Raw genomic sequence first — 24,326 nt, 5'->3', positions numbered from 1 at the left:
GGCAGTATTTGATACATATGGGAGTCCATAAAATTTTTCCTGTGTTTCCTTTAAAATGTCTGTGGTTGACCTCTTTAAGGGATGCTTCCTATGGTAGATTTGATCCAAAGTTGCATAGAAGACCTGAAGTTGCATATCAGCCTCAGCACAGGCCTTTTTGGATTCGCAAAGTCGAGACACCATGTTTTTTGGTAGTGCCTGGCCAGTCTGAAAATGTTTTGCAAACTGGTTAACAACTCTATAATCACTTGCAAAGTACTCCATTAGGATAGAAGGAACTTCAGCAAAATCAGTGGGGCATCTTGTCCCTGTAACATGTTGATAACGAGTCCGTCCTAACATAGAATGCATGGCATGTCCCATTTCATGAAAAAGATTCTCCAGCATTCCAGGAGTTAATAAAGGTGGTGCATTACTTGTTGAATGTGGAAGATTCAGCATAAGAACTACTACTGGAAGCTGATATTCTCCATTTTCTTTTAATCTTCCCCCTCGGATTGTGAAGTGACAGTCCTGATGTGGTTTGTGGGCTCGCTGAAAGAAGTCACAATAGATGTATCCCAAAAGTCCTTCAGCTTCATGAACCACAGCCAGTTTTCTAACATCTTCACACCACACCTCTCCTTTTTCTGGCTACTCCACATACAGAGAGATCCCAAAGGGCTGACGGAATAGTAAGTTCAGACCTTCCATACATGCACCAAGTGAGAAAAATGGACAGTATAAACTGGGCTCAATATTATACCGCTCTGCACGAATGGCACCACTGTAATAAGGATGATCCCAAGGCATCAATGTCGAATTTTGAGGATTTAGTTTCATTTTCATCTCTTTCATCATCTCAAAATCTTTTATAGTTCTTTCAAAAAGCTTCTCAGACAATTTTTCAAGAAACTGTGTTACAATCTCTGGGCTTTTAGCTATTGTTCCTTGAAGAGCTCTATTTGCAAATGTGGAATAGCCTACTAATTTTGCCAGTTGATCTCTACTGCTAAGTAATTCATCTAAACAGTTCAGCTGGTCAGGATTGGGGTAAAGAAAAACCTTGTAAGCCACTTCTCATGCCAAATCATCTGAAGACTGCATGTAAATTAGTAACTAGTGCATGATCTCCATCATGTACAAAGTTATTTAGGATATGCTCAGGCAAGAGGCGCTTTTCAATTTTATTGGGAAAGTGGCTTTGCATAATAAAAGCACTGCTCAAATCCAAGATCTTAACATTAAGGTCCACTGCTCTTTTATGCTTTTCTTCATCCAAATGGATTCCACTTATCTCAAAATCAAACGTAAATAATTCCGCCACTTTCCTGGTTTCAGGATCAAGAGAAGCCATGAGTTTTTCATCTGATAATAATTTTTCCAAACTTTGATATAATGCCACACTTGTATTTAACTTTTCTACCATGGTACCAATGTTTCTGCAGGCTTCTTCTGCTGCTTCTCTGTATGCAGGGTCAGGATGAGCAAATTCTCACAAAATCAGCCAAATCTGCTACTTTGCACAAGGTATCTGACAGCTGATCAAAGATACACACTGTTTGTGGTCCAGGCGGTGTAGCACAAGCACTCTCTACTAGGCACTCAGTTTGTCTTAGGGCTTTCTCTTGTGCAACATGAAATCCTTCAGGATAACTTAACTCTGGGACACCAAACAGACCCCGGCACTCGCCCAACAGCTCCCTGCGCGCCGGCTGCGCGCGGACGTTGAAGGCGGCTCCGACCGGGGACCAGCTGGTGCTGACCCGGCCGCTTGTCCGGCACAGGGCCGCCGGCGCCGCCGGGCCTCCGGCACCACAGCCTGCCGGCCGGGAGGATGCATTCTTTAAGAACTTGTCTTAAAGGACAAGTATTCCTTTCTAGGTCTAATCAACCTTTGACCAAGAATATACCTTATTCTTTTCTAGATGTAAAGGAGAACACATTCCATTCCTCACAATAGCTAAGATAATCAACTTTTGACCAGGAATACACTGTATTTCCCTAACTATATGATACACATTTTTTTTTTTTTTGAAAAATTGGGGGTCTAAAACTGGGAATGTCTTATACAGTGGTTGTAGATTTTTTACCTGTATTTTCCACTTTTTCAAACTTGTCTTTGAGCTCATTGTTTCACATTTGTTACCAGCATATTAGGTTACATTTTGCCACATTCTGCCCAGAAATGGCTTAGAGAAGATTTTCATCCAGTGTTGAATTCAAGTTTAAAGAGATCCAGTTTGCAAAAGTGAATTGAAATTGTGCTTTTGAATATTAAATTTGTTCCTCCTCCAACTGAGAAACCAATCCGAGACTGGCTATGGGAAGAAGAAACTCTACTGAAAAGCAGAAAAAGGCCATGAGAGGCAAGTCAGTCAAATGGCCTTATTTAGAGAAGGAATAGAAGAGATTGATTAAAGAGCATAGGGTCATTGGAATTCCTGTGTTCACAAAGCATGAGGCCAGAAGAACTGCTGATGCAAAAGAAGTGACTGATTTCAAAAGAGGGCACAACTGGTACTTCACATTTATGAAATGGAATGGACTAAGCATGTGTTCATGCACCAGACTTGCCCAAAAGATGCCTGAAAGCTATGAGCAGAAGGTCCTTGAATTTCATGATGAATAAAACTTGACTTCAATAAATTTATGTAATACTTTTTTTTTCAAATTTTGGGCCCCCAAATTAAGATGTGCCATATATAGGAGCATCTTATACATGGGGAAATATGGTAGTTTTGACAAAATTATACTTTGACATTCCCCCATTTAGATCATAGATGACATTATCATAATCTAGGGATCAACTGAGGAGAAGGAGAAATGAGGGGCATCTTGGAGGTAGAAACAGCACATCTTGGAGATCTAGATTTGCTTGGATATGGTTTAAGCAGCACAAAATCTATGAGGAGCCAAAGATGGATGATGCATTTACAGAGTCACAAGGGCCAAGTTACAGAGATCAAAGTAGGCATTCTCCTTTGATTAAACAATTCATACAAATAAGCACAAAGAGGAGGAAGTAAACAGTAATATAAAATTCTGGTCCATTTCTTTTTTTGTCTGGACATATCTAATATGCTTTTGTATTCCAGGCTTCTCTTTGTAAAATTCAGTTTGCTTGCAGATATCTTCCTTTCTGGTAAGAGGAAACATCTCAACACAAAATTTTATCAGGTCAAATCTTTTTTTTCCATTGAAGAAACTTGAAATTTAGAACTTCTTAGATCCTGGAAATTATAATTTAAATTGCCAATTGGTGCATAGAGAAAAAGGATTCTACTAGAAAAGTGATTTAATATTTACAAATGAAACAATTCTAATCTTTTCCCAAATGTTTAAAAAAGAATGAAAACGTAGGTGCAAAAGGATTTCTCTCAACAAATTTTTTTTATATAGGCCATAGGTCATATTTTTTCTGATATACTTAAGTTGATTGACATTATTTTACTTAAAAGAGAACTTGAGATAGTTACAACAGAGAATTATATCCTGATGTCACAAAATCTTTATGACATTTGCTTAAATATCCCCATAGCATTTGAAAAGCTACATTCCCACAGGAAAATGTAACTGCCCTAGCTAACTTTTAGAATTCACATAGTTGTAAACAAAGAAAAAAATTACATAAATTTCACTTGCCTTGATTACAGAGCCTTGCTTTAAAGACCAGGAGAAAATTCCCTTATTTATTTAGATGTCATTTTTCAGACAGATGTTATACAGGTGACATATGCCTTGAGCCATGGTTTTAATCTGCCAGGTGAGACAGTTCAAATGTCATGTTTTGGAAAGGAGAGTTAGGAAAGTCCAACCTCAACCAAGGAGACCATTATTTGCAATTTTCATGTCCAAATCCTGCAGGGTTGCCACCCTCATATGAATTGGTGCAACATAAATTTCAATATTTGGACTCAGACTCAGATAGAAGGCCAATTTTAAGTCTCATGAAGTCTTTAATAACAATTTATTGCAATCAGAAAGAAATTTAGCATTAAATTTTAGAGTCTAAAGTACCAAAATGTGTCATGTAGTGACTATAATCTTATAGTGGCAATAATCACCACAGGAAAATCTCACAACTCATTCTATCAATTGTTGCTGAAAAGAACTGTGCTTAAATTTTATTTATTTATCAATCTACCTATTTATTTATTTATTTATTTACCTACTCATTAATTAATTTATTTATTTATACATTCATTCATTCATTTGTTTGTTTGTTTATTCATTCATTCATTCGTTTGTTTATTTATTTATTTAAGGCAATAGGGTTAACTGATTTGCCTAAGGTCACATAGCTAGAAAGATTTGAACTCAGGTTCTTCTGACTTCAGGTGCTCCACCTAGCTGCCTAAGAATTGTGCTTAAAAATGAAATAAACAAAACTTGGGAATGCAAAAAAAAATGCAACAATCCCAAATTGCATCTAGAACCAGCTTATATAAAACATTTTTATAGTAGAATATATTTAGTTGTTAACCATGTTTAAACTAGACATAAACACAAGTCATTGCTTTTAGAATCCTTTTTAAACAATTGGAGGGGGGGCAGAGCCAAGATAGTAGTGTGAAGGCAGGAATTCCTGGAAACTTATTCCCCCCAAACTCCAAAAGCTGTCAAATTATGTCAAATCTAGTCAAAATTTAGAGGGACAGAACCCACAGAAAGACTGAGTGATATAATTTCCCAGTCCAAGACAACTTAAATTCTGCAAGAAAGTGTCTGTTTCACTGGGACCGGGGGCTGGAAAGAACCACAGTACAATTACAGTGCATCCAGGCTAGGCACCTGGGTCCCTGGGGGCACCTGGGTCCATGGCAGGGGGGCGGTTTCTAGACTTCTTGACCCAGGGATTACTAAGGACAGCTGGAAGGGCTGGTGAGAGAACTCTGATGCTCCAGAGTGGAGCACTAGCCTCAGAGCAGTCCTGTGGTGAGAACCTACAATGGGAATCAGTGAAGCCACCCAGCGTGTCCAGAGCTCTCAGCCCACAGAGGGTAAGGGGTTCGGGGGGAGACTGCAGAGGTCTCTGTGCTCCCCTTGGGACAGGACTGAACTGTTTGCCTACACTCAGATTCAGGTCACAGTCTGGGCCCCCATACCACCATAGCTGAGCAGGGACTCTCCTCACAGCTCCAGGGCAGAGGAGAGGGCCTGTGGTCATCCACATACCAGAGCACAGGCAAGAGAGCAGTCAGAGCTTCTCATAGGTCCCTGTGGGGTGTGTCCCCCCACCACCCAAAGCTTTGGAAGTGTGGTAAATCAATCATAGGCTGAGGAAATGAGCAAACAACAGAAAAAGAAGAATCTGACGATAGAAAATTACTTTGGTCCCATGAAGGATCAAAATACACCCTAAGAAGACAACATTGAAACTTCTGTATCCAAAAGCCTCTAAGAGAAATAAAATGGGCTCAGGCAATAGAAGAGCTCAAAAAAGACTTTGAAAAGCAATTAAAGGAGGTAGAGGAAAAATTGGGACGAGAAATGAGAGCAATGCAAGATAATCATGAAAATCAAGTCAACAGCTTGGTGGAGGAGATACAAAAAATACTGAAGAAAATAACATGTTAAAAACCAGTTTACGGGGGCAGCTAGGTGGCAAAGTGGATAAAGCACTGGCCCTGGAGTCAGGGGTACCTGGGTTCAAATCTGGTCTCAGACAATTAATAATTACCTAGCTATGTGGCCTTGGGTAAGTCACTTAACCCCATTTGTCTTGCAAAAACCTAAAAAAACCCAAACCAGTTTACTTTGTGACCTTGGGCAAGTCACTTAACCCCATCTCCTTGAAAAAACAAAAACAAAAACTAGTTTAGGCCAAATGGAAAAAACAGCCCAAAAGGCAAATGAGAAGAAAAAAATCTTAAAAAGCAGAAGTGGCCAGCTGGAAAAGGAGATAAAAAAATTCTCTGAAGAAAATAACTCCTTCACATGTAGAACTAAAGGAACTAAAGAAAGCTGATGACTTTGTGAGAAATCAGGAAACAATAAAAAATATACTAAAGAACCAAAAATTAGAAGAAAATGTGAAATAACTCAGTGGAAAAACAATTGACCTCAAAAACAGATCCAAAAGAGATAATTTAAAAATTATTGGGCTACCTGAAAGTCACAACAAGGAAAAGAGCCTGGATTTCATTTTTCAAGAAATAATTGAGCAAAATTGCCCTGATATCCTAGAAGCAGAAGGTGAAATAGAAACTGCAGAAATCCACCAATCACCCCCTGAAAGAGATCCCCCCCCCCAAAAAAAACCTCCTAGGTATATTATAGCCAAATTCCAGAATTCCCAAGTCAAAGAGAAAATATTACAAGCAGCCATAAAGAAACAATTCTAATATTGTGGAGTTACAATCAGGATAACACCAGATATATTACATTATTCTGGAAGGCAAAAGAGTTTGGACTGCAAAGAATCAATTACCCAGCAAAATTGAACATCCTCTTTCAGAGGAAAAGATGGACATTCAATAAAATAGGGGACTTTCAAACTTTCCTGTTGAAATGACAAGAACTGAACAGCAAGTTTAATCTTTAAGTACAGGACTCAGGTGAAGCATATAGAGGGTGGGTGGGAAGGGCAAATTATGAGAGATTTAATGATGTTGAACAGTATGTATTCCTGCATGGGAAGAAGATACTGATAACTCATCTGAATCTTCTCATTTATAAGAGCAGTGAGAAGAAGCACATATAGTCAAGGCACAGGAGGGAGCTGAATATAATGGTATAATATATTATAAAGAGAGGGTCAATGGGTGAAAAAGGAATGTACTGGGAGAAAGGCAAAGGAGAGGTAGAATGGGCTAAGGTATTTCACATAAAAGAGTTAAGAAAAAATTTTTGCAATGGAGTGGAGTGGGGGATGGTGGGGGGAAGGAGCCTTCATTTTCATCAGAAATAGCTCAGAGAGGAAATAACATACATATTCAATAAGGTATAGAAATCTAACTTACCCTAGAGGAAAATGGGAGGAAGGGGATTGAAGAAAGGGAACAAGGGGGAGGGGAAGAGTTGTAGGTGATAGAGGAGAGAGAAGGTAGCGGGAGAGGGTAGTCAGATACAACATACTTCTGAGGAGGAACAGAATGAAAGGAGAGAGAGAATAAATGGGGGTGAGGGGAAGAAGATGGAGAGAAATAAAGTTAACAATAGTAACTATGGGAAAAAATATTGAAGCAACTTCTCTGATAGAGTTATGATAAAGAAAGTAACCCATCCCAGAGATAGAGCGAATGGTATCTGAACACAGACTAAAGTATACTTTTATTTTTTTCCTCACTTTATTTTTTCTTGAGATTTCTCTATCTTTTTAGGGGTAGGGGAGTTTATGTTTACTTTCACAACAAGTAAATTGTAGCAATGTGAAAATAAATGCAAATAAAGTTTTCTCAAAATTTTAAAATTTCATGATAATAGAAATCCACACTCTATTTTTAAAAGCATTGTTTTACTAAATCCCTAATTTTTTTTCCAAACCCAAGGGGCTTTTTCTCTCAGAGTTCCAGATCTCTCATTCTCCCATTTTCAGTAACTACAAAAACTTCTAGGAGACATGAAGTGGTCTTTGCTATTGTAGAAACATGTAGGTGGAAGTTTGGGCCACCCTGAGAAATTAGATATCTATGGTTTAAATTCCTTTGAGATCAAGCCAGTTAAAACTGGTCAGAGACCCAATATGGGGCATAATTTGTGGGTCAGATACAATTATTATTTTAGTGACAATGGAATTACAATAAGCAATAATACAAAAATGTTCCTGGGGGCGGATAGGTGGCGCAGTGAGTACCAGTCCTGGAGTCAGGAGTACCTGAATTCAAATCTGACCTCAGACACTTAATAATTGCCTAGCTGTGTGACCTTGGGCAACTCACTACCCCATTCCCTTGCAAAACAAAACAATATAAAACAAAAACAAAAGTGCTCCATAGGAGATTTTTTCTGTTTGTGGTCAACAATTTTAAATTCTCAAATGTTTAGTTTGAGAGAATCTGTCCTAGTTGTTACATTTTCCAATATTTCTTAATATTAGAACACTTAGGACACTTAATATACCATGATCACAATTATGCATCTTAAAAACTTAAAAACTCCTTAATTTAAGTTAACTCTTTTGAGACTGAAAAAATAAACTTTCCTTTTGTCCCAATGATGAATATTTTGTGCCAAATTTGGACAAAAATAAGAATTTCACAAGGGATCAATTATAGTTATAGTTTATGTTAGTTTCTTACTAACTACCCTATATAGGAACATATATCAACTAAATAACAAATAAAACTTGCAGAAAACATATATTTTTCCACATAACATGCTTTTTTTTCTCAATAATGACAAAAATCACTCCAAATACTGTTTTTGAGTTTTACCTTACACAAATTATTTCAGTCTATAGTGGTGTTCAAAGCAAACATTTGCATGCACTGATTGGTACATTATACTGTTTATAGTATGTGATACACTAATGTCTTTCATATTTTGCTCTATTACTAGATACCTCACAAATAGGTTTGTAAGACTTGTTAAAATGTGATGCTGAAAACTACCACTCAATCATTTGATCAGTAAATGGATTAGTTGATAGTCTGCAGGTTGTTCTGTATGTAACTGCACACTGGGTATTTTGCAAGGAGGTCATTAATGATCCATCAAGTTTTGTAGAACTGTCAGAACTTTGTGAGCAGATAATGTAACCATTGACAAGAACAATTTCATGAACTTGGTAAATTGGCTGATATTATTTTACAGACTTATAAATATATACATATGATGTCAAGAGTTGATAAAAGAAATCTACTACTCCCATTTTTAAGTTATATTCCTCTAACACAACAGGCTTTTCTATCTGCCTACCACTGGTATTGCCACACTCAGTAATTACTTTGTCATGAGAATTATTTGTACACATGGTTGAAATGGCTGTGATGCACTTCACATCCTTCCAGTAAGCAATCAAATTATTACATCATATATACATTGCATAATCACCATGTTTTAGTCCAATATTTTCAGGTTTCATTGCTGTTGGCATGTGTTTTCTGCCTACTTTGATGGGACCACAGGTATAAATAATGTCCTTCATTTTGAATGGGAGGTGATGCCATGACAAGCACACAAATATATTTGAGTGAGGGTGTGTTATGCTAAGTCACCAACTTCACTTTTTCCTTCACAGTCATCTGGGTCCTATGGCCAGAAATGAATCAGGGTGACTGGAGATGGCCCTGGATGCAAGGCAATCACAGTTGAGTGACCTGCCCAAGGTAATACAGCTAGTGTCAAACACAAGTCCTCTTTTTTTGTTGTTTTTTGTTTTTTAGGTTTTTGCAAGGCAAATGGGGATAAGTGGCTTGTCCAAGGCCACACAGCTAGGTAATTATTAAATGTCTGAGACCGGATTTGAACCCAGGTACTCCTGACTCCAGGGCCAGTGCTTTATCCACTGCGCCACCTAGCTGCCCCTCAAGTCCTCTTGACTGGAGTGCTGGTTCTCTACTCACTGTGCCATCCAGTTGCCCTAACACAGGTACTAATATTCTTAGAATCAAGCAACACAAACATATCAGGAGAGGATTAGAAGTTGTCCAAGTACACGATATGTACACTATCTTCAGACCCATCCAGTGGTAGATCTTGCTGTTGACTTCTGTCAGCATGCAAGCACAAGACCCCCAAGAGATTGAATACTTGTCTCCTGAACAGCCCCAGCAGTCTTCATTTGCCTTTGTACAATGAATGACAGAGTTAATATATATTTTTAGATGAACTTGCAAGATCAGTCTTAGAGTTACCTAATTAAAAGAAATCATATAACTTAATACATTTCTTAATGCCAGTCAATAATTGATAGGGAGCCCTGTGCCTTTTTTCCCCTTTAGAGCTAAAGCTTGACTCAAAAATACTACAGATTTTTATCTAAGATTTCCATCTTCTGTTATGAAACCAAATGTTTGGTCACTCCAGGAGAATTCCTTAAATTAGTTCTGTGTGTTAGGGTTTTTATGATGTTAAACTCTTACTTTGACCCAAGTTTGAGCACATCTCAAATTATTTCAAATCTGATTTCCCCAATTTTTATATATATACAGTGTACATAACTTTTAATTTACTTTAAAACTCAAATTATAAAATCATAATCTTATTCAAACTGTAGTTAGATTTTGATAAATAGCTAACAAAAGTAGCAACACAACATTTTCATCTTCTGGTCTTACATGGTGAGGAACAAGACATTTCTTAAAGTATACAGTTCAGAAATAGGAAATATAATTTTTAGCAAAATTATTCCAATTTTTCACTTTATATCTTTCAAATTTGACAGTACATTTTACATTTAACAGTCTTTAATTGGTATAATCTTTAAAATCCCCAGTCAAAATCTAAATACCTTTCTATTATTTTGAGTCCCGTTTTCTTAAAACAAACTTTGCCTTAGAGAAGCCTATGGTTTGGGGGGGGGGGCGAGAAAACAGCCTCTAAGTGTAGAAGATAAGAGAAACTATAAAGAATGATTGCCAGAAGAAAAGTTTAAAAATGAGTGGCCATTTTTATCCAAGTTAGAAATAGATAAAACAGATTTTCTTTCTTCAAAACTACAATTTCTGAATTAATATAATCCACAGGCACCTAAATAGAAGATATTAAGAAAGAACATCTCATTTTTCCCCTACTTTACAGCTGAAAAAAGAAGTGAAATGACAGATGGTTAGAAATCACTTCACCGGCAAGAGGGAAAATAAAAGCAGAACAGAGTTGGCCAAATCAAGACAGAGAAAATATAATAGACACACAGTCAATCAAGGCACAGAGAAAACAAAACAAAAAAAAAAAACCAAACCAGATAGAAACAGATTTTTAAGAGATACTAAATTTCTAAATGTCACCATTCACCAGTTACTAACGTCTCTGAGGGGACAAAGACAGGGTTCCTTCGAGTCTTCCAAGGGTTTCCCCACCCTTTTGGTTGTTGTAAGTTTAAAGACATTTTTTTGCTTTATGCAAAGGAGGTGAGGAGGCAAGTAGCTGGAGTCCACGTGAAGAAATTTCATCTCTAAACTCTTTCTAAACTCTAGTACTAGTTAATAACAGAAATACCAGTATTAAGAAGAGCAACATAGAAACATAGGTACCTTAACAGTCATACACACAAACAAGAAGGGGGTCACCCAAACAAAACCTCACATATGGGGGTGCCAAAAGTCACAACTCCTAAAATAATAAAACATATACAGAAACACCTAAAAATATCAGAGGGGCACCAGAAGTCATTGGTTCCCAGAGACCAAAGAGAAAAATCCAACCCAAAAAAGAGGCAAGAATTCCCATTGAACTCAGGTAAATTCCCTAGAATATTTCAACTTCAACCAAAACAAGGGTTTGAAAATAGAGCAATTGAGTTGATAAAGTGGTAGAATCACCTCATTGCCAGGCCAGCTTTGTCTAGTTTCCAAATCTGTCCTAATTTTTTTTTTTTGGTAGGAGAGGATTCATTATGCAGCATTGTCTACCTTCTTTCCAAGTCAAAATTGTCTAATCCAAGTCAGAACATAAACTGTAAACCTCAAAAATATAGTTAAAATAAAAAGACAGAAAATTTAGGTTAGAAATGAAGTTTTATTATCCCTTTAACCTATTCCCTCACCCTCTTATTTCTTTGTAAATTTAGAAGACATTTATGCCATTCCAAATGTATATATTGTTTTCTCTTTAACCCAGATTTGATGAGTAGTTCCCTCTAAGAATTCCTTCCCTATCCTTTCCCCATTTCCTTTACCCTCTTATTTCTTTCTGAATTTAGATTTTTATATTCATATATATATTTATGTATATATGTATATACATGATGTTGATGTTTGTCCTTCATTCTTGAAGAAGACCATGAAATCAAAGAGGTGAATATATCTTGTATGATTCCCCTTTTAACTGATTTCCAATGAGATTTGGGTTCAGTCCTCCTCTCCCATCTAATGTCTCTGTGCCATTTCTTCCTCTAACACCTCATTTGTATGATATTACTCTTTTTACCTTTACCTTTTTAGAATCACGTCATACTCAGCTCTACTCCAATCTTTCTTTAGAACTACCCAATTACCCAATCTTAGACATATGGTTTACATTTGCTTGTATAAAAAATAAGCAATTTGTCCTAAATTTTTAGTGTCAACTTTTCTATTAGTTCCAGTCTTTTTGCAACAAAATTCTGAAAGTCTGTCATTTTTTTCCACTCAGGATTATACTTTGCTGGGTGTGATATTTTGGCTTCAACCTCAGTTCTTTTGCAATTTTATATATATATATATATATATATATATATATATATATATAGAGAGAGAGAGAGAGAGAGAGAGAGAGAGAGTGTATTCTAAGATCTGCAATCTTTTAGTGTAATTGCTTCTAGGTCTTCTATAATTCTAATTGTTACTTCACCATATTTGACTTTTTTTCTTATTGCTAATAACATTTTCTCTTTAATCTGGAATTTTTGGAATTTGGCTATAATATTCCTGTAGATTTTTCTCCTTGGATCTCTTTCAGGCAGTAATTGGTGGGTTTTTTCTATTTATACTCTCCCCTCTTGTTCTAACACCTCAAGACAATTTTATTTTATTATTTCTTGTAATATATCATGATTCTTTTTTTTTGATTATAGCTATCAGGAAGTTTGATTATTCTTATTCTTCCTATTTTGATCTGTTCTCCATATCATTTGTTTTTCTTATAAGATGTTTCATATTCTCTTCTATTTTTTCATTCTTTAGATTTTGCTATATTTTTTCTCTCTTATAATTTCTCTGACTTCTCCTTATCCAATTCTAACTTTCAAGGTGTCATCTTCTTCTTTAAGATTCTTGATCTCATTTTCCAGATGATTGTCTTTCTTTTCATAATTTTTCTTGAATTATTCTTATTTTTTTAAGAAAAAATTTCCTAATTTGTTTTGTTTGATTTTTTTAGTTTTTTTTTTTTTTTTGCAAGGCAAACGGGGTTAAGTGGCTTGCCCAAGGCCACACAGCTAGGTAATTATTAAGTGTCTGAGACTAAATTTGAACCCAGGTACTCCTGACTCCAGGGCCGGTGCTTTATCCACTACGCCACCTAACTGCCTCTTGTTTGATTTTTAAAAGAATTTTTTGAAGTCTTTTATAAATCCTTTTGGGACAGGTAATCATTTCATGTGACTCTGGGGTAGGAGAGACTTTTTTTTTCCTTCACTATCCTTGAAGATGATGTCTGGTCTTCTCTATTGCCATGGTAACTCAATGACTGAGTTCTTTCTCTTTTGCCTGCTCATATAAAAAATATTTTATAGTAACTTGCTATTATAATCACCTTGAATACTGGGATGAGCTGCTGGCTACTCCATTGCTTCTGCACTCATCAGGTATGTGCTGGTTCGTTTTTGCCTAGGATTGCATGTTGGCAGCACAGCTTATAAGCAGAGATTCCCTTAGTCTTCCCCGATCAGACACTTGACTCCCCACACAGTCTGGGAGGTGAAAATTCCTGTGGCTGTTATTTGGGTTAACTCCCTACCCAGATGCTCCCAGGGCTTGCTGCTTGTCTCAGCAGGGCTAGCCTAGAGGTGTTTGCACTTCATTCAGGTTGAACTTCCCTCTCCGGATCTTTCTTTGAATCTTATCCAGTTATCTCAGGAGCACCACTGTTCTGTCCCAACTCTTGCATATTTTTGCTACTCTACATTCACCTTGAAGTGCTATTTTATCTTCCTTGTGGTATAAATCTGGAGAGCTTGAAATTTTCTGACCTCTACCACCTTCCCAGAATTACTCTGCTACCTTCCCAGAATCCTCCCTTACTGTTCAACATTTTTATCATTAACTTAAAAAAGGGTATAGAAGATATACTTATCAAAATTGTGGATGAGAAAGTTGTGATGAAATTTAAGAGACAAAAGTAAAGATACACCTTTAACAGCAAACAAAATCGCTCAATTCATAAGTAGAGAATGGTGGAAACTTGGTATGACAAAAGTTAATACAAAAAAAAACCCCTATGGATTTTAGCTTAACTACACTTTATGTGTGCCAGTATTGGGATGCCATTGTTTGGAAGGCACAGAAAAATATGTAAAAGAAATATCAAACATACCTTTGTGCTATTGTGACAAGATGTGTATAGTTCTGAGTACCACGCTTTAAAGGGGGACTTTGATAAATGAGAACCTTTTTTTTTTTTTTTTTTTTTTTTTTTTTAGGTTTTTGCAAGGCAATGGGGTTAAGTGCTTTGCCCAAGGCCACACAGCTAGGTAATTGTTAAGTGTCTGAGGTCAGAATTGAACTCAGGTACTCCTGATTCCAAGGCTGGTGCTCTATCCACTGCACCACCTAGCTGTCCCCAATGAGAACCTTTTTTTTTAAATTTAAATTTATTTTTATTAAAGATATTATTTGAATTTTACATTTCCACCCCAATCTTGCTTCCCTCCCCCTCACAGAAAGCACTATGTCAGTCTTTACTTTGTTTCCATGTTGTACCTTGATCCAAATTGGGTGTGATGAGAGAGAAATCATATCCTTAAAGAGAAGAGAAGTCTAAGAGGTAACAAGATCAGACAATAAGCTATCTGTTTTTTTTCTAAATTAAAGGGAATAGTCCTTGCACTTTGTTCAAACTCCACAGCTCCTTATCTGGATACAGATAGTACTCTCCTTTGCAGACAGCCCAAAATTGTTCCCAATTGTTGCACTGTTGGAATGAGCAAGTCCTTCAAGGTCGAACATCACTCCCATGTTGCTGTTAGGGTGTACAGTATTTTTCTGGTTCTGTTCATCTCACTCAGCATCAGTTCATGCAAATCCCTCCAGGTTTCCCTGAAATCCCGTCCCTCCTGGTTTCTAATAGAACAATAGTGTTCCATGGCATACATATACCACAGTTAGCTAAGCCATTCCACAATTGAAGGACATTTACTGGATTTCCAATTTTTTGCCACCACAAACAGGGCTGCTATAAATATTTTTGTACAAGGAATGTTTTTACCCTTTTTCCTCATCTCTTCAGGGTATAGACCCAGTAGTGGTATTGTTGGGTCAAAGGGTATGCACATTTTTGTTGCCCTTTGGGCATAGTTCCAAATAGCTCTCCAGAAGGGTTGGATGAGTTCACAGCTCCACCAACAGTATAATAGTGTCCCAGATTTCCCACAACCCTTCCAACAATGATCATTATCCTTCCTGGTCATACTGGCCAATCTGAGAGGTGTGAGGTGGTACCTCAGAGAAACTTTAATTTGCATTTCTCTAATAATTAATGATTTAGAGCATTTTTTCCTATGGCTATGGATTACTTTGATCTCCTCATCTGTAAATTGCCTTTGCATATCCTTTGACCATTTGTCAATTGGGGAATGGCTTTTTGTTTTAAAAATATGACTCAGTTCTCTGTATATTTTAGAAATGAGTCCTTTGTCAGAATCATTAGCTGTAAAGATTGTTTCCCAATTTACTACATTTATTTTGATCTTGGTTACATTGGTTTTATCTGTGGAAAAGCTTTTTAATTTAATGTAATTGAAATCATCTAGTTTGTTTTTAGTGATGTTCTCCATCTCTTCCTTAGTCATAAACTGCTTCCCTTTCCATAGATCTGACAGGTAAACTAGTCCTTGGTCTTCTAATTTGCTTATAGTATTGTTTTTTATGTCTATGTCCTGTAACCATTTGGATCTTATCTTGGTAAAGGGTGTGAGGTGTGGGTCTAATCTAAGTTTCTTCCATACTAACTTCCAATTTTCCCAGAAATTTTTATCAAAGAGGGAATTTTTATCCCAATGGCCAGACTCTTTGGGTTTATCAAACAGCAGATTACTATAATCATCTCCTGCTTTTACACCTAGTCTATTCCACTGGTCCACCACTCTATTTCTTAGCCAATACCAAACAGTTTTGATGACTGATGCTTTATAATATAATTTTAGATCAGGTAGGGCTAAGCCACCTTCTTTTGCACTATTTTCATTAAGCTCCTGGCAATTCTTGACTTTTTATTTCTCCATATGAATTTACTTACAATTTTTTCTAACTCGTTAAAGTAATTTTTTTGGAATTTTGATTGGTAGGGCACTAAACAGATATTTTAGTTTTGATAGAATTGTCATTTTTATTATATTAGCTCTACCTATCCATGAGCAGTTGATATTTGCCCAGTTATTTAAATCTGATTTAATTTGTGTGAGAAGTGTTTTATAATTGTTTTCAAAAAGATTCTGAGTCTATCTTGGCAAATAGACTCCCAAATATTTCATATTGTCTGAGGTTACTTTGAATGGGATTTTTCTTTCTAGCTCTTCCTGCTGTTTCTTGCTAGACATATATAGAAAAGTTGAGGATTTATGAGGGTTTATTTTATAACCTGCAACTTTGCTAAAATTGCTAATTGTTTCCAGTAGTTTTTTAGATGATTTCTTGGGATTCTCTAGGTAGACCATCATTTCACCTGCAAAGAGTGAGAGTTTTGTCTCTTCCTTCCCAATTCTAATTCCTTTAATTTCTTTTTCTTCTCTAATTGCTGATGCTAATGTTTCTAATACAATATTGAATAGTAGTGGTGATAATGGGCACCCTTGTTTCACCTCTGATCTTATTGGGAATGCCCTTAGCCTCTCCCCATTGGATATCATGCTTGTTGATGGTTTCAGATAGATACTGCTAATTATTTTAAGGAACAGTCCATTTATTTCTACACTTTCTAGTGTTTTTAACAGGAATGGATGCTGTATTTTGCCAAAAGCTTTTTCAGCATCTATTGATATGATCATATGGTTTCTGATAGGTTTGTTGTTGATATAATTGAGTATACTAACAGTTTTCCTAATATTGAACCAACCCTGCATTCCTGGAATAAATCCTACTTGATCATAATGTATTATCCTAGTGATGACTTGTTGTAATCGTTTTGCTAAGATTTTATTTAGGATTTTTGCATCTATATTCATCAGGGAGATAGGTCTAGAATTTTCTTTCTCTGTTTTAACTCTTCCTGGTTTAGGTAACAGTACCATATTGGTTTCATAGAAAGAGTTAGGCAGAGTTCCATCTTTCCCTATTTTTCCAAAGAGTTTATATAGGATTGGAACCAATTGTTCCTTAAATGTTTGGTAGAATTCACTTGTGAATCCATCAGGCCCTGGAGATTTTTTTTTTTTAGGGAGTTCAGTAATGGCTTGTTGAATTTCTTTTTCTGAGATAGAGTTGTTTAGGTATTTAATCTCTTCTTCATTTAACCTGGGCAACTTGTAATTTTGTAAATATTCATCCATTTCACTTAGATTATCAAATTTATTGGCATACGGTTGGGCAAAATAATTTCGAATTATTACTTTAATTTCCTCCTCATTGATGGTGAGTTCACCTTTTTTGTTTATGATACTAGCAATTTGGTTTTCTTCTTTCTTTTTTTAATCAAATTGACCAGAGGTTTATCAATTTTATTGTTTTTTTCATAATACCAACTTTTGGTTTTATTTATTAATTCAATAGTTTTTTTGCTTTCAATTTTATTAATTTCTCCTTTAATTTTTAGAATTTCTGATTTGGTATTAAATTGGGGATTTTTGATTTGTTCTTTCTCTAATTTTTTTCGTTGCATGTTTAGTTCATTAATTTCCTCTTTCTCCATTTTATTTTTCAATTAGAAAGATTCCTCTTTTTTCCCTTTCACCCATTCCATCTGAAAGAATGAAAAAAAGATCAATTCAATCCTTGTGTAACCAATATGCAAATTGGTCAATTTTTGTATAAGTTCCATGTACTGCAGAGAAAAAGGTATATTCCTTTCTATCCCCATTCAGTTTCCTCCATAAGTCTACCATATCTAATTTTTCTAACAATCTATTTACCTCCCTAATTTCTTTCTTGTTTGTTTTATGATTCGATTTATCTAGATCTGATAGTGGGAGGTTGAGGTCTCCCACTAGTAGAGTTTTGCTGTCTATGTCTTCCTGTAATTCTTTCAGCTTCTCCTCTAAGAATTTGGGTGCTGTCCCACTGGGTGCATATATATTCAATATTGAAATGACTTTATTGTCTATGGTACCTTTTAGGAGTATAAAGTTTCCTTCCTTATCTCTTTTAACGCTATCTATTTTTGCTGCTGCTTTGTCTGAGATAAGGATTGCTACCCCTGCTTTTTTTTGCTTCAGCTGAAGCAAAATATATTTTGCTCCAACTTTTTACCTTTACTCTATATGTATCTCTCTGCTTCAAATGAGTTTTTGTAAGCAGCATATTGTAGGATTCTGGTTTTTAATCCACTCTGCTATTTGCTTATGTTTTAAGGGAGAGTTCATCCCATTCACATTCAAGGTTATGATTACTAATTCTTTATTGCCCTCCATGCTATCTTCCCTCTGTTTGTATTTTTCCCCCTTTCCCCCCACTTTATCCATATTCCTCAGTATTTTGTTTCTGAATACCACCCCCTTCAGTGTGTTTGCCCTCCTATATCACACCCTCCCCTTTCTTTCCCCTTTCCGTTTTTCCCTTTTCCTTCCCTTCCTTTTGTTATTTCCCCTTATTTCCCCCACTCCCCTTCCCTTTCTTTGTCCCCCTCCCCTTTTCCCCTTTTAATACTTGAAAGGTTATATGTTTTATAAGTTAACTGAGTATGTGTAGGTTGACTTTAAGTCGAGTCTGATGAGAAGATTCAGGTGTTTCTCCTCTGCTCCCTTCTTCCCCACTATTACCATAGGTTTTTTGTACCTCTTGGTGTAATGAGATTTACCCCATTCAATCCCCTCCCTCCTCCCATCTCTTTCCTGTCCCCCTTTTTAGGGTGGTAGTGTTTTTTTTAGATCATTCTATCTAAGTCATAGAAAATTCTGAGTGTCTGTCCCTTCTAGTTCTGTATATTCTATTGAATAGAGTCAAAATTCCTGAGAGTTATTAGAGTCTTTCTCCCAAGTGGGGTTAAAGCCAGTTACATCCCATTAGATAGCAGTCTCATGGATAGGTCATGAATGTCCATCATTTCTGGCTAGGTGTATTCTCTCTGTTAGAGTTACATTTCTCAAGGTTTATGGGAATCTTTTTTTTTTTACCCCCATGCTGGGATATAGCCAGTTTCAACTTACTGGCTTGCATTTTTTTTTCTTTTCTTTTACCACCCCCCCTTTTTTTTTCACCTTTTCATGTGTCTCTTGAACCTCCTGCTTGATATCCAAATTTTCTGTTTAGCTCTGGTCTTTTCATCTGAAATTTTTGGAATTCTTCCATTTTGTTAAATGTCCATCTTTTTCCCTAGAAGAGAAGGCTCAGCTTTGCAGGAAAGTAGATTCTTGTCTGCGTTCCAAGCTCCCATGCTCTTTGAAATATCTCATTCCAGGCCCTTCGATCCTTTAATGTTGATGCAGCCAGGTCCTGTGTGATCCTTACTGTGGCTTCTTGATATTTAAATTGTTTCTTTCTGGCTTCTTGCAGGATTTTCTCTTTTATCTGATAGTTCTGCAGTTTAGCTACAACATTCCTTGGTGTTTTCATTTTAGGATCTTTTTCTGGTGGGAATCAATGTACTCTTTCAATAACTACTTTGCCCTCCAATTCCATGATATCAGGGCAGTTTTCCATCACTAGATCCTGTAATATTAAGTCCAGGCTTTTTTTTCTCTTCAATGTTTTCAGGAAGTCCTATAATTTTCAGGTTGCCCCTCCTCAATCTATTCTCGAGGTCAGTGGTTTTGTTGATGAGGTATTTTACATTTGCTTCTAATTTTTCTCTTTTTTGATTTTGTTTAACTGACTCTGTGGAGTTTTCTTCATTAACCTTTTGCAACTCCTTTTCCAATTGGTCAGTTCTACTTTTGAAAGAGCTTTCCATTTGGCCAATTGAGGTTTTGAGAGAATTAATTTCTTTTTGCATTTGCTCATTTGAGGATCTGAGAGAATTGTTCTCATTTTGTAATTGTCCAATTGAGGATCTGAGAGATTTATTCTCCTTTTGTGTTTGTCCAGTTGTACTTTCTAAGGTTTTGTTTTCTTGTTGCAAGGTATTAATTGTCTCTCCCAAATTTTTAAGCTCCTTCCTTATTTCTTCAACGAAGTCTTTCTGTGCTGGAGACCAGATTGTATTCTCCTCAGAGCTTCCAGGTCTCTCTGAGTTGGGGTCTTTTCCTTCCAGGAATTTTTCTATGGATCCACCTTTCTGCTGACCCTTCTTCATTATGCTGAAGACCTTGAATTGGGGGGGGGGCTGTTTCACCTGGGCTTGAGATCACTAAAGACTTTACTGAGTGCAGTTTCTCTGGCTGGCCAGTAGGAGGTGCTGGTTGCCCTCTCTGGAGTGTCTGTGACCTTGGTTAAGAGGCCTTCTCCCTTTGCCAGAAGGGAGGAGTTGGAACTATTTAATTCTTTTGCCTTCAATCAATGGTGCGCTTTACCTTGGCCTGAGGTCATTCCTCAGCTGGGCTGGTTCTTCTGCTCACACACCTGGGCCTGAGGCAGAAGTAGTTTGCATTTGTTTGGGAGGAGGCCTCTGTGCAATGGAGGCATGGGCTCAGAGTTTCTCAGATCTGAGGAGCCCAGGGATGGTGTCCGCAGCTCTCCTGCACCAGAACTCTTCCCCCAGCCTGGTCCCTGAGCTCCTGGGGGACAGCACCAACACTAGCACCTCTGCTTCCCCACGGACCCAAGCCCCTTCCATCCAGCCCCACTGCTGATCCATGCAGGTTCGGCTTTCAGGCCCTCAGACTCCAGGTTCCAATTCAGCTGTTAATCTGGCTGATCGGGGCTGATCCTCCCTCTGAGCCCCGACTCATCCACCCGAATTCGGCCAAAGCTGCTGGGGGAGACAAATCCTGAGGTAGATGTTCTTTCTCCTGGCTTTTCTTTCTGGGTTTTGTGGGTTGGATTTCTTTTAAGAGGTTTGTTTCATGTGATAGATGGGGAAGAGATCAGGAGACTTTAGAACTGTGCCTGTCTTCTCTCCACCATCTTGGCCGGAAGTCCAATGAGAACCTTTTTAAAGAGATCTTACTAGGGTGATGAGACATTTTATAATCATCTCAGTAAATAAACAGTTTGTAATGATGATTAACCTCTTCCCTAATCTGTGAAGTCAAGATCTATTACATTTCATTCCTTCCTTAGGGTTCTTTAAGCCTCTTAAGAAAACTGAGGGTGTTTAGTGTCTGCTATTGGCTCAAGTCCTTACCAGTTGCAAGGGATCCCTTGTAACCCAGTTCCATTTAACCACAAAATAGTCAAATTATCAAAGGAATATTTACTTCCAAGGTGTAGAAAGTTCATATATACATGTACCTACTCCTTCTCTGGAATGTGTGTGTATGGAATAATCTCCTCTTAAATGACTTCATTTTCTGGGGAGGGATGTTAAGCTCACAATTTACCTCATTTCCTACCTAACATGGTTCCATCAATTTCCAGATCTAAAGATCTTGGGCTTATATCCCAGCATACTCATGTTTTCCCTGCTACACAGGGGACACTTTGCATTTTCCTCTACAGTCATCATGACTGGAGTTTCCTAGTCTAGAGACTGTTACTTTTGCCTAGAACTGAAAAGGACAAATGAAACATAAAATTCCAAACCCAATTTTCAGGGCCATAAATCCTAAAAAGTAGAGGGAGAAGATAGTATCCTTTTCCCTATCCCCAGCTCAGAGTCCATGCTTTTAGTGAACAGAACTTTCACCTCCTAAATGAAAGATAATGAGATTTTCCCAGTCTTATAATTTTAATGATGTCATCCTTTTTTTATGGCAATGGACAGACTCAACTCTCACCCATGTGATAAGGAACTTCAAGATTCATTCTCCCTGAAGCACATCCTTGCTGTCTATCTACATGCATGTGGATACTACTATCTTAGGTAACCTGGACATGTACCAAGTCTGGTTACAAGATGAAATGTTAATACTGGAGAAGAATTAGGGATATGATAGATATTTTTAAACATTTGGAGTCTTCATGTGTAAAATGGAACATGTTTATTCTCTGTTTCTGAATTAGAAGAAAGATGTATCTGGAGGGCCAATCTAATGCTATATAATCCAGTTCAAAAGCAGTTATTAAGGGCCTCCTGTGTATAAAACTCTGTGCTAGGTTCTGGGGGTAAAACAATAAAATCAAAAGTAGTGCCTGCTATTAAGGAGTTTACATTAAATGATCAGAAGTTATAGGGGGATAATTTGGGCTTAAAATAGGAGAGTTTTTCTAATAATGAATGTAACTTCTTCAAAATGTATTATGATTTCTAGGGCCAATATGAAGGGATTCCCTAAATGGGATAATTTTATCTGTATGAGTTGTTCTTTTGGTTCTACTCAATTTCTTATGTATCAGTTCATATAACTCTTCTTGGTTTTCACTGAAATCAATAATTCCATCATTCTTATAGTGCTATAATATTCCATTATTCATATGCCATAATTGTACAGTCATTCTCTAATTGATAGTTTTCATTTCTTTGCTACTGCAAAATGATTTTATATTTTTGTATCTAGGGGTTTTTTTCTTTTTTAAATAGATTTCTTTGGGATATGGAACGAATAGTAATGGTGTCACTCAGTCAAAGGGTATGTATGGTTTAATGATTCTAGGGGCACAATTTCAAATTGCTTTTCAGAATAGTTAGACCTCCTACAATTCCATTAATAATACAGTAGTATATTTTCACATATGTAATTTTAATTTCTTGTCATCTTTGCTAGTGTTGTGGTCATGAGATAGAACTTTAGAGTTGTTTTAATTTGAATTTGTCTAAGTATTAGTGATTGGGAATTTTTTTCATATATATGTCCATTGATGATTTGAATTTCTTCCTTGAAATATTGTCCTCTCATGACATTTTTCTTATAAATTTGAATCAATTCCTTATAAATCTTGGAAACAAGAACTTATCAGAAAAACTTATTGCAAGGATTGTTTTCCCAGCTAACTCCTTTCTATTTTGGTTTTTTTTTAGAATTTTTTTTGATCTGTAACATTATCTATTTTATCTTCTGTATGCTCTTCTCTATCCCTTATTTGTTTAATTTATCTTTTCCCTTCTCCTAAAATATGAAAGGAAGCTTTTTCTTGTTTCTCTAACTTGTTTATAATGTGACCTTTTATATATGCCCTTTATCCATTTGTAGCTTATCTTGTGTGGAGTGGTTGGTTGTCTGAGCCTAATTTCTGCCTGATTTCCTGTTTTTTGTTGTTGCTGTTGTTGTTGTTGAATATTGAGTTTTTACTTACATAATTGAGATATTTGGCTACTCAGTTCAATTGCTTCTATATATTGTTAGCTAATCTGTTCTAAGGGGTGATTTGATAAGATAATACCTAAGCTCTTTCTTCCTCTCTAATAATAGATTTTTCTTCTCTTATAATTTACTAAGAAATTGGGCACTACCAAAGTGTTAATATGTCAATGGAGTCAATGAAGTTAATAAATCAAAAAGTCAATAAGTCAATAAACTTACTACTTATCAGATACTATACTAACCATTGTAAATACAAAGAAAGGCAAAAAATAAAAAAAGAAGAAAAAACCCAGTGTTTCCTGATCTCTGAGTTCACATTCAAATGCCGGAAAAATATGCAAAAATTATATCATATAAGATATATACAGTGCAAATTGGAGGTGGCTTACCTTCCACTTTTAGTTATAACCCTTAAATAGTATCATAGGAATATAAAATTAAATGGAGATTGTAGGAATATTTGGACATATTAAGCATATGGGACAAAATATACCAAAAATTATATCATATAAGATATATACAATGTAAATGGGAGGTGACTTACCTTCCACTTTTAGCTATAACCCCCATGCTGTTAAAAGACTCATTCAACAAATAGTATCATAGAAATATATAATCATATTGGAGATTAACAACCTAATCTTTTAGGGACTTTTGAAGTCATCCTCTATTTTTGAAGATACAGAAACTGATGCTCAAAAAGACTGTGACTAGATAACATTCATATAGGAATTATTTCTTGAGACCCTACCTTAGTAGTTACATGATTTTAAGTGCTTTGAAGGAAAAAAAGAGATGTATAAGATCTTCTTCTGGACAGAGAAGCTTATAATCTAGACTGAGAAACAAAAGGGACACACAGGGAACAGATGAATAACAGTACAAAATATTTTATGCTAAGTATGAAATGAGCAGCTCTGCAGGAATGCAGAGGAGAAAAAAAATCACTGTAGGATGGAACAGTCAGAGACAAACTTCATGGAAGAACTGAGCTGAAGCCAGAAAAAATCCAACACAACAAATATTCATTAAGAATTTTATGTGCCTGCTGGGTCTATAACCTGAAGAGATCATGAAAAAGGGTAAAAACACCCCTTGTACAAAAATATTCATAGCA

General features: G+C 36.4%; 1 protein-coding gene across 1 annotated transcript in view; it reads right to left on the bottom strand.

Annotated features, from left to right (window-relative positions):
- Nucleotides 1–24,326, bottom strand: part of LOC141506593 (mitochondrial intermediate peptidase-like) — a 134,720-nt gene that overhangs the window by 435 nt on the left and 109,959 nt on the right. Inside the window, 5 exon segments of the mRNA XM_074213503.1 lie at nt 3–1,081; nt 1,083–1,468; nt 1,470–1,748; nt 1,750–1,837; nt 4,754–4,925. Of these exon segments, the coding sequence (XP_074069604.1) occupies nt 3–1,081; nt 1,083–1,468; nt 1,470–1,748; nt 1,750–1,837; nt 4,754–4,925 (2,004 nt within the window).

This window comes from Macrotis lagotis, chromosome 1 (genome assembly GCF_037893015.1).
Source record: "Macrotis lagotis isolate mMagLag1 chromosome 1, bilby.v1.9.chrom.fasta, whole genome shotgun sequence".
Classification (NCBI taxonomy): Eukaryota; Metazoa; Chordata; class Mammalia; order Peramelemorphia; family Peramelidae; genus Macrotis; species Macrotis lagotis.
This window is presented reverse-complemented; position numbering and strand designations above follow the sequence as displayed.